This window comes from Pseudonaja textilis, chromosome 7 (genome assembly GCF_049901715.1).
Source record: "Pseudonaja textilis isolate UNSWEBS1 chromosome 7, rPseTex1.2, whole genome shotgun sequence".
Taxonomy (NCBI): Eukaryota; Metazoa; Chordata; class Lepidosauria; order Squamata; family Elapidae; genus Pseudonaja; species Pseudonaja textilis.
In genome coordinates, this window is record NC_141996.1 from 50,408,616 (window position 1) to 50,422,300 (window position 13,685).

A 13,685-nucleotide genomic window follows, 5' to 3' on the forward strand; every position below is an offset into this window, starting at 1 on the left:
GGAAATTTATATATGAAGAGACAGACATCACAATCTCTGGAACTTAAACTATATTATCCACGTAGCCTCTGCTAATATTGTCAAGAGTGTAAAACTACCATTGAAGAGATGTTTGCCTTTATGCATCATGCAAGCAATAGCTAAATTGATAATAAAACAAAACAAAATGGACACAATTTATTAAAGTGGCATTAGTGTCTTAGAATGTATTAGAATGTTTGGTATGGTTTTAAAAAATCATTCAAAGCCTTCTTTAAAGGATCAAGGTCATGTATTTTCTTAATCACTGCCAACCAAAAGTACATTTTTCTAGCAAGTCATATTAGAAGAAAAGCCTGTTAAAATAGTCAATCTGTGAAAATCTACAGCCAACCTTGGACCATTATGCTTTCCTCTAATAGGTACTTTGTGGATGCATCTTTTCTTTCAGATAAGCATTCAATTGAAACAAGTATCTTGCAGCAGCAACCTGTTCTGTATTTCTGCCAAATCATAGACAAAGCCCCAAAGCTTTGCCCTATGGTAGACCTTCTCTGATCCTACATCTCCTTTGAAAGGATGAAGATAGGGCCTAATAATGAGCTCTTCCTCATGACACTGTTAATTTGCTTTCCATCTTTGAGTCAGAAGGAAAACATGTATACAAATTGCCCTGCCTTACTTCCTGCTTTTAACACCCTGGTAATGAGCTCAAAGAAAGTTACTCTGCTCCCATTCTTGAATGTTACATAGGTAGAATGTAGGTTCCTTTCTTCTGCTGCCCAGAATCACCTACCTGCAGAAAACCACCTTTCGGATGCTTCTCCAGAACTTACGACAAAACAGGCTGAGTGTTTTTGAGTGCCAGGGAATTTTCCTCCTGTATTTTGCCTATCTTCCAGAATATATTACATGGTTATCATAGCATCCAGGAGGTACACAATTTCTATTACTGAGTTGAAAATCACATAATGATTTCTAAAAAGCTCTAGGTATAAAGTAACCTTTTGATCTGGAAGAGTTCAATATTCTATCAAAAGTTCAGTATTAAAGCACTGGACTTCCCCAGTTCTGCATATCCTCCAAGCGATCACATAATTCAAGCAAATATGCCAAGCAACACAGAAGATGGGAGTATTCTAACATGCAAGAAGAATTGAGAAAGCCCCCAAAATTAACGTTTACCCATCTACAACATCGAACTGGAGAATGAAGGTAATATAGGTGAAACTCGAAAAATTAGAATATCGTGCAAAAGTTTATTTCAGTAATGCAACTTAAAAGGTGAAACTAATATATGAGATACTCATTACATGCAAAGGAAGATAGTTCAAACCACAATTTGTCATAATTGTGATTATTATGGCTTACAGTTCACAAAAACCCCAAATCCACAATCTCAGAAAATTAGAATATTACATGATATCAATCAAAAAAGGATTGTACATAGAACAGTATCGGACCTCTGAAAAGTGTAAGCATGCGTATGTACTCAGTACTTGGTTTGGGCCCCTTTTGCAGCAATTACTGCCTCAATGAGGCGTGGCATGGAAGCTATCAGCCTGTGGCACTGCTGAGGTGAAGACCAGGATGCTTCAATAGCGGCCTTCAGCTCTTCTGCATTGTTCGGTCTCATCTTTCTCATCTTTCTCTTGGCAATGCCCCATAGATTCTCTGTGGGGTTCAGGTCAGGGGAGTTTGCTGGCCAATCAAGCACAGTAATCCCACGGTCATTGAACCAGGTTTTGGTGCTTTTGGCAGTATGGGCAGGTGCCAAGTCCTGCTGGAAAATGAAGTTAGTATCCCCATAAAACTCGTCTGTGGAAGGAAGCATGAAGTGCTCCAAAATCTGCTGGTAGACGGCTGTGTTGACCCTGGACTTAATGAAGCATCGTGGACCACCACCAGCAGATGGCATAGGTCCCCAAATCAACACAGACTGTGGAAACTTCACACTGGACTTCAAGCATCTTTCAGTATGTGCCTCTCCATTCTTCCTCCAGACTCTGGGTCCTTGGTTTCCAAATGAGATGCAAAAGTTGCTCTCATCAGAAAAGAGGACTTTGGACCACTGAGCAACAGACCAGTTCTGTTTTTCTTTAGCCCAGGTAAGAGGCTTCTGACATTGTTTGTTTTTTCAGGAGCGGCTTGACAAGAGGAATATGACATTTGAAGCCCATGTCCAGGATCCGTCTGTGTGTGGTGGCTCTTGATGCACCGACTCCAGCTTCAGTCCTCTCCTTGTGAAAGTCCCCAACACTTTTGAATGGCCTTTGCCTGACAATCCTCTCCAGGCTGCGGTCATCCCTGCTGCTTGTGCACCTTTTTCTTCCGCACTTTTCCCTTCCACATAACTTTCTATTAATGTGCTTTGACTCAGCACTTTGGGAACATCCAACTTCTTTTGCAATTACCTTTTGAGGCTTTCCCTCCTTATGGAGGGTGTCAATGATGATTTTCTGCACAACTGTCAGGCCAGCAGTCTTTCCCATGATTGTGCTTCCTACTGAACCAGACTGAGAGACCATTTAAAGGCTCAGGAACCCTTTGCAGGTGTTATGGCTTAATTAACTGATTAGCGTGGGACACTTTGAGCCTAGAATATTGAACCTTTTCATAATATTCTAATTTTCTGAGATTGTGGATTTGGGGTTTTCATGAGCTGTAAGCCATAATCATCTCAATTGTGACACATCACGGCTTGAACTATTTTGCTTTGCATGTAATGAGTCTATCTCATATATTAGGTTCACCTTTTAAGTTCCATTACTGAAATAAATGAACTTTTGCACGATATTCTAATTTTTTGAGTTTCACCTGTATAAAGCAATGAGCTCATAGCATTAACTGGCAGGGAATCCATGCCTTTCTTGGTAATGTAGAGTGGTTAACATGCAGGGATTTGTGGCTCACCAAAGAACTACTGAACAGTAGCTGGATCTTTTTTATCAAAAGTGGCATGTTAATTCATGAGCTTAATGAATACCATGGATCACATAAAGAGACTAGCTTATTTTTGCTTACTAATGAGACATAGCAGTTCCATTTCTAGCTAGGTTGTTATTCCCATACTAGGCAAAATAAAAAGAAGTAGCCTGCACAGTCAAGTCATTTGACCTTATATCCACAACCAAAATAGTCATAGAAGTAGAGAACCTGTGACCAGTCAGAAGGGCATGGTCCCACCGGAGACCTACCAGGGTAATAAGACTTCAACATATTGCCAAATTCCAAGTGCTCCTTTTCAGCGTGCTTTAAATGTCCACATAGGTGGGCTTCTATTAAAATATGAGTAAAAATATTATTTTTATGCCTGAACACCTTAGTCCAAATTCAGAGTGAAAATGAGATGGAGGAAATGTAATGAGGATATGCCCTCTACAAATAATTTGTGGGATTTCTTTGTGCTATGGCAAGCAAGAGATGCAGATATGTCTAACATTGCCAAATATCTATTGATCGTTCATTAAATAAAGAAAAATTCTGTACAATTCCTGGTTATATCAACAGTAGCTGGGAAGAATGCGCAAGACTAAAGTTAACTGAAACAAAACTTTTGGTGTTGTTATCTCAACTTCTTTTATACCCAAAGGGCTCTCAAGGATTAGTATTCTATTTTGTAAACTTCAAAGTGCTGCTATTAACAAGAAGTTCTTCGTGGTTGTAAACATACTATCTAAAAGAGTATTCTTCCTATATGTGCCTTTCTATAGCCTAAAACAGAAACCTTGTTCTCACCCCTTCCCATGCTGAGAGAAAATGAGGAATTGCGTAGGAGCAGACATTTTTAGGGTAACCTCTCCGCTTGTGAACAGCCTCCACAGTATCCACAGTATACTAAATATGTGTGTACTCTCTTTGGGTTCCAGAATTAAGATAATTTGGACCTGTTTAGTATTTGGAAGGCAGACTACGTAGAGAGTACTAGGCTGGATTGATAAATATGAGGGGAAAACATGAAAGAAAGCATACAGTTGCCAAGAAATTTGTACTGGTAGTTAATTAAGAGTCAAATTTGATTCAAAAAGCTTCTGAAGTCAACCCACTTCTATTTTATACAGACATCGAGTCACCTTATAGGTGACAGAGACACATATATACAATTACTCTTAAGAGGGCTATCAATCAACTGAAGGTAATTTGGGCATATTCTCGGGTTAGTGGATCAATTTATAATAGCTTGTTTGTGAGTGAAAGATTCAGTTTAAAATTGCCACAGCTGAGGCATTTGTGTGATATAAGATAGTCTGGTTTTCTTTAATAGGGATATGACATTATTTGAGATCAGGAAAAAGAATAGTCAAACAGTTCAAGAACCACTCAGGTATTAAAAACAAACCACCTTCATATATTATGGCTTAAAATTTGATCACCACCATCCTCAATTAAGCAAATTACAGCTTGTCTGGGTTTGGGTGTCATAACATTATGAGCCCATTTGGTATAGTAGTTAAGGTGCGGGCCTACTGTGAGTTGTAGTCCCACTTCAGACATGAAAGTTGACTGGGTGACTTTGGCCCAGTCACTCTCTCTCAGCCCAACTCACCTCCATGGTTGTTGTTATTGGGGAAAATGGAGGGAGGAGAGAGTATTATGTATGTTCCCTTGGTTATTTATAAAAATAATAAAGCAGGATAAAAATCAAGCTAATTAATTAATCTAAAAAAGTGAAAGTTCCTGAACTCATTTATGTTGTTTTTGTGAAGGCAATCCCTAAAGTGCCCCTCCTGAGCCTTTTATTGCATTTATATCTCTAACCTACCTTATTAAAATCATGTAAGATGGCAGATGATATTCCATCCCAGTATAAAATTAAGACATTGTTTCAAGCAGTAAAATGTTTGAGCCTTGCTAGTGTTATGCAATATCAAGCATTAAAAAGCACTGAAATGGCAAATCACTGGTAATCTTGGATTTTCCAGTGGGGAATTTTCTTCTTTAATTTTCCAACATGATACTATGCATATCTGCATTTCATGAGGGGATTTCCAACCACATGCATTAGTTGTGAACAGTTTGAATTTCTGACTTTTTGTTGCAATACTACTTCCTATTTCTATTTTTGAACTATCTCAAGTGAGAAAAAATGTTCAGGTTTCATCTATCCCTTCTGTTTAACAAAACAAAAAGATACTATATTAAGATAAATCAAGAAACAAACCAATTTTTACTGATGCTACTGTACAGGGCCTCTTCCATAAAAAAACAATCCGAACATTAATCATACTGCTCAGATGCACTATTTTTTACTTTTATATGTGTTTCCTCAAATATAAAGCATGCAGTGCATTATGTTTGTTCGATGCAGAGTTGTTTATGGAGTTCCAGGTTACAGGACTAAAGTTGGCCCTGGTTAGGCAGCCGGGCAAGTTTATTTTATTTATTTGTTTGTTTGTTTATTTGTTTATTTATTTCATTTGTCAATTGCTTACAAGATAATAGTATAAGTATATACATAGTTATGAATACATGAAATGGGTACATATAAGAAAAATAAAAGAAATAATAGGACAGGGATGGTAGGCACATTGGTGCGCTTATGCACGCCCCCTACAGACCTCTTAGGAGAGGGGTGAGGTCAATAGTAGACAGTCTAAGCCTTAGACTCTAAGGTTAAAGTTTTTGGGGTTTGGGGAAGAAACCACAGAGTCAGGTAGGGTATTCCAGACATTGACCACTCTGTTGCTGAAGTTGTATTTCTTGCAATCAGGTTTGGTGCGGTTAACCTTGAGTTTGTATCTATTGTGTACTCTTGTGTTGTTATGGTTGAAGCTGAAGTATTCATCAACATGCAATTCATTGCAATGTATGATTTTATATACCATACTTAGATCAGACCGAACAGCATAATTCAAGGTTTTCTAGGTCTAGAATTTCAAGTCTGATGGCATAAGGTATTCTACAATGAGTAGAATACCTTATTCTACTCATAAGATAGAGCAGAGTAGAGTAGAGAACTCTTCTTGTGAAATATTTCTGGACTTTCTCAACTGTGCTAATATCAGATACATAATGTGGGTTCCAGACTGATGAGCTGTATTCAAGTATTGGTCTAGCAAATGTTTTGTATGCTCTAGTCTAGTTAGTAGTGTAATATTACCAGAGAAAAAGCTACGTAGGATTAGGTTAACAACTCTTAATGCTTTTTGGGCTATGTAGTTACAGCTCTAGCACTTAGATCAGTCATGAACCTCAACAAATACTTTATTAAGCATTCCTTCAATTTAATCTATCCCTTACACTAAAGCCACAGGGTAAACTCAACTCTTTTCTTTGTGTGTATGCATATATCTCTTTGAATGTTAGTCCTGGAGACTGCCCAAGCAAGTCCCTAGTTTTCTTGGCAAGATTTTGAAAGTCCTTTGCTTTGTGAGAAAAAGCAACTGGCCCAAGGTCACGCAGCTCTCACTTTGTGCCCCAGCAGGAACTAGAATTAGAACACACACACACACACACAGTACAAGCGTGTGTTGAGTTGCATAACCTATGGTCCCTTCCTGCAAACCCATTTTTTTTCCTTGCTTAGTTTGTCACAGAGTCAATGCATCTACATTTTGTTTCAGGTAACCAATCCAGCTGCAGTTAACCACTGATTAAACCCCTAGGGGAGATACTTGATCTTAGGAGGAGGATCAGCATCTTCAAAATAATCTCACCAGTACAATCAATGATATCAATTCATTTGAACAGCCAGCAAGGACAGGCTGGGTTATCCCAGGAAATGGTGATACAGCAATGGCTGAGCTATGCAAAAAATTCCTAGTGAAGAAAGGCTCTAAGCTGGTGACCATGCTTTATTGGAAAAAATAAAGGTCTAAGTGGGGGGTGGGGGGGTGGGGGCAAAGTGAAAGAAAAAAGTGGAAGACAAAGCAAAAGACAAAGCAAAACTTTACAAAATGCCGGTTTTAGTAAAAATGAATAAAATCGAACAGTATATGTTCAGTATATTTATTTTAAAAACACAATTCAATTTCTTAGAAAAAATGTAATAAATGATCCAAAGCTAGAAGAATGTTGTATATGCTTTGAGGCTGCAACAGGACAGTGTTGGAATAATATTGTGATTATGTTGCAGTTAAAAATGAGTTAAACATTTCTGGTGAGATGAAGACTCTGTCCTAGGATGTGGCAGAAAAGAGATACAGTATTTCCAAAGCATGTGCTGAGGTTAGATGAAAAGCAGAAAAGGACTGTACTTTAAAAAAAAAAAAAGATTAAATATGCAGGTGCTTGCTCCATCTTGCATGATATTGAAAACGGGAGCGAAAACTTAGTATACTTCCTCTTTATGGAATGAGGCAAATTTCTCTTCATGTTTTGCTTTTCAAATCAAGGACCTTCCTGATTTGAAAAGAAAGCCAGTAATCTCACGGAGAGACATTGCTAAATTAGTGGAATAAAAAAACAGAAATACTTTTAACTATGAGAAAGACCCAGGTGACTCTAGGTTTGCCAGCATTACAACTTCCTTTGCGCTTAACACTTTCCTCAAGCAATGTTGTGATTTTGTTTCTACAAAGTTAGATATCAACAATCGCAACCTGCAATCCTTTCTATCCTCTTCGCCCCAATCGGCAAGACACACAGCCTCCCGCCCCTCCACCTCCACCCTCTTCCCCGTAATTTATCGCTTTATTTGCTTTTAAATACCCGGAAAGACAGGATCGGTGCTATCATATGCCCCACCCCCACCCTCCCCGGGGAAAAAAACACCTCAGGTTTTGCAGCGGCTGCTACCAAGCCGTTCCTTCGCCCTCGCTTTGGAAAGGAACCCAAAGGTAGCTCCTATAGAAGCTGCTGCTCCAGCGACGAAGGTGGAGCTTTGATGCGGGGTGGCTGGCTCGGCAGACGGACAAAGCGCACTTGGGGGCGGAGGCGCTTTGTTTTTCTCCTTCCCTAACTACGGAAAGAGGGATTTCCCGGGTTTGTTAGCGCGGCGGCACTGCTGCCTCAGTTTTGTTCAGGGGCCAAGGTTCACCTGGACCTCGAGAAAAGGAAACAAAGTCGTGTTGGGTAGAAAGAGTGCGGTGAGTTCCGGAGAAACAACGCGCAGCAAAGCGAAGGCAGACAGCGAGAGCGTCCCAGAGTGACGAGGCGTTGCCAAGAAGTGGGCGCCCGAGCCTATTCCTGAGGAATTCACCGCGGGGATTCGACGGGGCCCGCGTGCAAGTCGCGTAGTAGAGGCAAGCCAGGACGGCGATCGGCGATGGTAGCCGAGAATGATCCCGACGAGAAGCTGGTGGTGTCTAATTTGCGGCTGCGTCTTCTGGTCAAGTAAGGAGCGAGCCTAGATTGGAAAACCCGCGTGTTTTTATTTTTTATTTTTTAGCAGTCCTTGGGAGTAGGCTTTGGAAAAAGTTGGGCGGCCTTTCTCTGGCCGAAAGTGGCGGCTGCGTTTGCCTCTCCTCACGTATTAAACGGCGCGCTCGGTTTGTTACACTTGGTCGCGAGTGAAAGGGAAGGAGGTAGGTCCTTCGGTGGCTTGACAGAACTCGCTGGTTGAAGGTACTGCTGGTTAAACATGCCGTGTCACCCTAATACAGGGGTCCCCAAACTTGGCAACTTTTAAGATTTGTGGACTTCAACTCCCAGAATTCTCCAGCCAGCTATGGTCAGCTATGCTGGCTGGAGAATTCTGGGAGTTGAAGTCCACAAGTCTTAAAGTTGCCAAGTTTGGAGACCTCTGCCTAGATAGATGGGTAACACAGCAATTCAGACAAGGGAGAAAAGGATCCTGTGTGGGGCATGTGAGATGCTCTACTGTCAGTGGAAGTGGGAAACTGGCTTTGTGGGTTTTTTGAGCGTCTTGGTTCCAAATTTCTATGGAGAGTCTCAGTCTCCAGCTCACAGTTGTCCCAAAGGTGCTTTTTCAAAAGGCAACTGAACTTCATTTTTCATGAAGATGTTTCACTTCTCATTCAAGAAGCTTCTTCAGTTCTGATTGAAAGGTGGAGATCGGAAGGATTTATTAGGACTCTTTCTGAGTCGTGGAGGCCACTTGGAGGTTTATCTGAGGGCACATATAAACCTCCAAGTCACCTCAATGAGTCTCAGAAAGAGTGCTAACAACCAGATGACTGCAAGGAATATAAATCCTTCCATTCTCCACCATTGAGTTAGAACTGAAGAAGCTTCTTGGATGAGAAGCTAAGTGTCTTCAAGGAAAAACAAAGTCCAATTGCCTCTTGGAAAAATATCTTTGGATCTTGGTTTCAAGTCTTCTTTGCATTTTAGTCGAAGTTTTTTTCAAGGCAGTGGTGGATGTTGCCAGGAGAGAAGAGCCAAGTATTCCAGTTCACAACAGATTTCTCACCTCGGAGAAGAAACAAACTTCTCTGACTGAGTGGACAAAGGAAATTCCCAAAAGGATTTGCTTTGACCAGACTCTAAGGCAACCTCATAGTTCTAGTCATAGAATACTGTTGGTAGCTGAATAAGGGATGTGTGATAAGCTTTTAGGAAATTGGATTTGATGGTTTCTAACTGCAAATATTCTTATAGGTGCACAAGTGAGCATCACAGATACAAGTTTAATTTAATTGCTTCGGGAGCATAGTTATTACAGTACTATATTTGCATATTTATTAATTACAAATAATGCTCTTTGGGCTCTTAAATTAAGCTCATTCAATTGATTAGTCCAGCAAGTGGAAAATTGAAAATGAACACCTGGATAAGTAAAGGTCCTGACCTGCTCAGTAAGTCTCCTATTGAACTTATGTCTAATTGGTGACTAAAGACACTTTCTTGAATGCTTTTACCTCCATTTTACTGTCAGCCGTCCATCCCATCAACCATGCTATCCTTCTGGAGTGGCTTGGGGGTTGGAAGTGGGAGGTTCTGTGTTGTCCCGGTTCACTTCCTTCCTCTGTTCTGACTGAAGAAACTTCTTGCATGAGAAGTGAAGTGTCTTCAACAAAAAAACAAACTAAACAAAAAAAGAAAGTCCAGTTGCCTCTTGAAAAAAGCACCTCTGCATGTTGATAGGAAGAGAAAGGTCTGGACCTTATCCCCTGCTTTGCAGGGTTCCTCAAGTATTTCCTCAAGTATTTTCTCCTCTTCTGTTTAACATTATGTGAAGCTGCTGGGTGAGACCATCTGCCACCATGGCCTGAGATATTATCAATGTGCTGATGACACCCAGCCATATGTCTCGGCCTATGGTGAGTTTCTGGAAATATCCCCAAATATCCCTTTAATACCTTACATGCCCACCCCAAGAAACTTTTCTCCATGGCTCAAATTGATGTTACCCATTAGAGTGACAACAGGCAGCTTTTCCTATGAAAGAAGAAAAAAAAAATCATTTTCTCTCTTTCCACAATGTGGTCAAGGCAGTTTTACTGTCAAAAGTGGGGGAAACCCCAACTAGATGAATTTAGAACATTTGTTCAAACAGTTTCTGAACTTAATCACCATTAATTCAAGCAGGTTGCCCAGAGAAGGGATATTAGCTTCAATCTTGTAGTTCAAATCTTCTGATCCAATGATCGGGAGTCAGAGGAGGAGAATATTCTCTCCTATGGCCACATTTGCTGGATAGAACACCTCTTTCACATGAAGAGGAATTTATAACCTGCTCCATTCAGTGTAAAAAGCCATGAGGTGAAAAGAGCAGAATAACACATGCTTTACCACCTACTTTCTCCTCGTTGTCAGGACTGAAAGTTTACCAAAGATATTGGCCCAGAATGTGTTTTGTATATCTTTGCAGAATGCACAGCATAAACAGGCATGGCAATATGATTGATTTCATCATCAAAATATCGAGCCAACATCTCAGAAAGCTATCAAAACTTCCATATGATTTAGCTTGGTCAGATCGCAAAATGCTTGGAATTATATAGAAACATTTTGCTATAAAACAGTGGAATGATGGTCAAAAAAAGAAAATGTATATTTTCCCACACACGACCATTTACAGTAGTAAAACTAATCATGAAGTCATATCGGTAGTTGATCAGATTGAAACATTTTTTCCCCACCTTTCCCAATTTGTTTTTTACTTTCAGATGGGATATATATACATCAAACAACAAAATAGACTCTGGATAGTAGGATAGGAACATTTACAAGCATTTGCTTAAAGATCCATTATCCATAAAATGACCCAGACTTCAGCACTAGCACTCCCTATATTGGTGAAAACGGGTGCTGTCCTGGTTTCTCTTCTATTCATTTATTTCCCAAGAGGAGATCATTCCTATCTGCAGCAGCAGCAACAAAGATAAAAGGTTTTTAAAAGTGCTTTTTACCAGAGGCTTTATGATGTAATCTATCTGGGTTTCTATTTCCATATTCATTTGGTAGCATTTGGGTAATGACAAAACCAGTTTCCAGTCATGTCATTCAGGAGATTGCTAAACTCAGAAACCTCCTTTTGATGATGATAACTTTGTTACGCTCTGCCTCTGAAGTGAAAAACTACAGGAATCTATTTTCAGGAATCTTCAAAATGGCAATATGATTCAGAGTTTCAACACCGTGTTTATTCTTTATTAACCAGCTGAGACTTGCAGTTGAAAATTTTGGGAAATTACATCACTATATAATTATCTATCTATCTATGTGTGAATTGTTTGTGCTGTCAATGAAAGAATGTCAAAATCATGCATTGAACAATATTTATTTTTTTCATATTACAGTACATGCAATTATCCAAGAGCCTCAAAACATACGATTAAATTCAGTTATGCTTAACAGTGTTCTCCTATGGGATCCATCAAATTTTTCTGAAGGAAATGTAACTTATACAATTCAATATAAAAGGTAAATGTAAGAATGGATAATTTTCATACTACATATGAAAAATGTAATTTGTTTCTTTTATGTTATTCACATGTTCTCTTATACAATTGAAAATATATTTCAGCTTATTCTCTAAATTTATTTTCCCATCCATTTATATGGGAGGAAAATTTCTTTGGATAACAACTTATAATATGAAATTTGAATTATATTGTGCATATATTCCAAAAGTTCTGTAACCTTTTAAAAAGAAACTAGTGATGGTTTACCACAAACATTAATTTTAGGATAACCTATATTCCAGAATTGGATGAACTTTACATGTACAGGCAACTTTAAAAAACAAAATATCAGGTATATTATCAAATATATCAAGTATTTTATGGAGATATAATTATGATGTCTTCACATGTGACCTCTTCAGATTGCTTTTTTTACATCTTAACAGAGAATATCTGCTAAGGATGAAACAACAAAGAAAAGATAAAATGCCTTGTAGCTGAAAATGATAGGAACGGTGTATGGATCTATCCCTATTGCCTCAACTTTTTGACATTAAAAATTAATTAATTTAATATTTCTACCCAATCTATCAATATATTATGAGGAGCTGGTAATAGTAAAGCATCAAGTAAAGTGTGGGGGGAAAAAATCAGTCTGGTGGAGTAGTTAACATGCCAGGCTAGAAACCAGATTGAGTTCTAGTCCTGTCTTAGACACAGAGCCAGCTGAGTGGCCTTGAGCCAGTCACACACTCTGAGCCCTAGGAAGCAGGCAATGGCAAACCACTTTTGAAATTCACATTTATCCCTGACTCTTGTCTCATCTTATTTTACTAGACACATTGCATTCACATTATTTTTATGTTCCTGTTAACAATCTAATTCCCACTCACAAACAACGAAGTACAAGAAAAATACATTATTACTGTGTTCCCCCGAAAATAAGACCCAATCAGAAAATAAGCCCTAGCATAATTTTAAGCATGTGCCTAATATAAGCCCTACCCCAAATTATGGCGTGTCCCATGCGCCTGACCAGTCTCAAAGAGGACCTGGTCTGACTTCGCCCAGGAGATGCATCTGATCAAGGGCCACTACCGGCCTGCAAGCACCTTCAACTGGGCTCCCAGAGTGGTCCAAGGGGATGTCGAGGCCCTCTTCGCACAGCACGCTGCATGGAGTGGCATGTGGTCCAGTGTCGTCTCAAGTGCTCGAAGTGCACCCTGCACTTTAATGACCCCATGTTTCCATAGCAGTGGCACCTGATGAGCAAGTGGTGGAGCATGGGTGGCTTGTCTGCAGAGGTCCTGAGGTGCATGGGTATGGGGTGCATGGGGCAACTCCACCCCACAGCCACCTGCCTTGCCTGACCTTGTGGTAGCAGTGGCACACCATATGGCTGTCTGCTCTGTTGTGGGTGCGAGCAGACAGACAGTGGGACAGAGTGGGTGGGTGGGTGGGCTCCTGCTGGATGGGGCTGCTGCTGCTGGTGCCTATAAGACATCCCCCCAAAATAAGCCCTAATGGGTCTTTTAGACCAAAGGCATAAAAATTAATCTACTTGCTGCAGTTTGTTGCATTTATTATCACATGCATTTGTCCATGACATTTTTCGACCAACGTAATTATCTTTGATACATTAATTTACAGATCACTAATCCATACTGAATTATACTATATTGTATTGTTTAGTTGCTAAATCGTGGCGACCACCTGGACCATAGCACACCAGGCCCCCCTTTCTTCCCAGAGTTTGCCCAAATCCAGGTCCCTTGGGTTGATGACACTATCTAACCATCTCATCCTTTGCTGTCCCCTTCTCCTTTTGCCCTTAATCTTTCCCAACATCAGGATCTTTTCCAGTGAATCCTTTCTTCTTATTTGGTGGCCAAAGTATTTGAGCTTCAGCTTCAGGATCTGTCCTTCCAAAGAACAGTTGGGGTTGATTTTCTTTAG

At 39.8% G+C, this 13,685-nt stretch overlaps 1 protein-coding gene across 2 annotated transcripts in view; it reads left to right on the top strand.

The window, feature by feature from the left end:
- Positions 1–7,444: 7,444 nt before the first annotated feature.
- The window catches only part of IL10RB (interleukin 10 receptor subunit beta), a 28,661-nt gene continuing 22,420 nt past the window's right edge, over positions 7,445–13,685 (top strand). For both annotated transcript variants that reach the window (XM_026700582.2, XM_087937582.1), the window contains exons 1-2: positions 7,445–8,253; positions 11,625–11,748. In XM_026700582.2, coding sequence (XP_026556367.1) covers positions 8,199–8,253; positions 11,625–11,748 — 179 coding nt within the window. In that variant the 5' untranslated portion in view covers positions 7,445–8,198. The remainder of the gene's footprint in view (positions 8,254–11,624; positions 11,749–13,685) is intronic.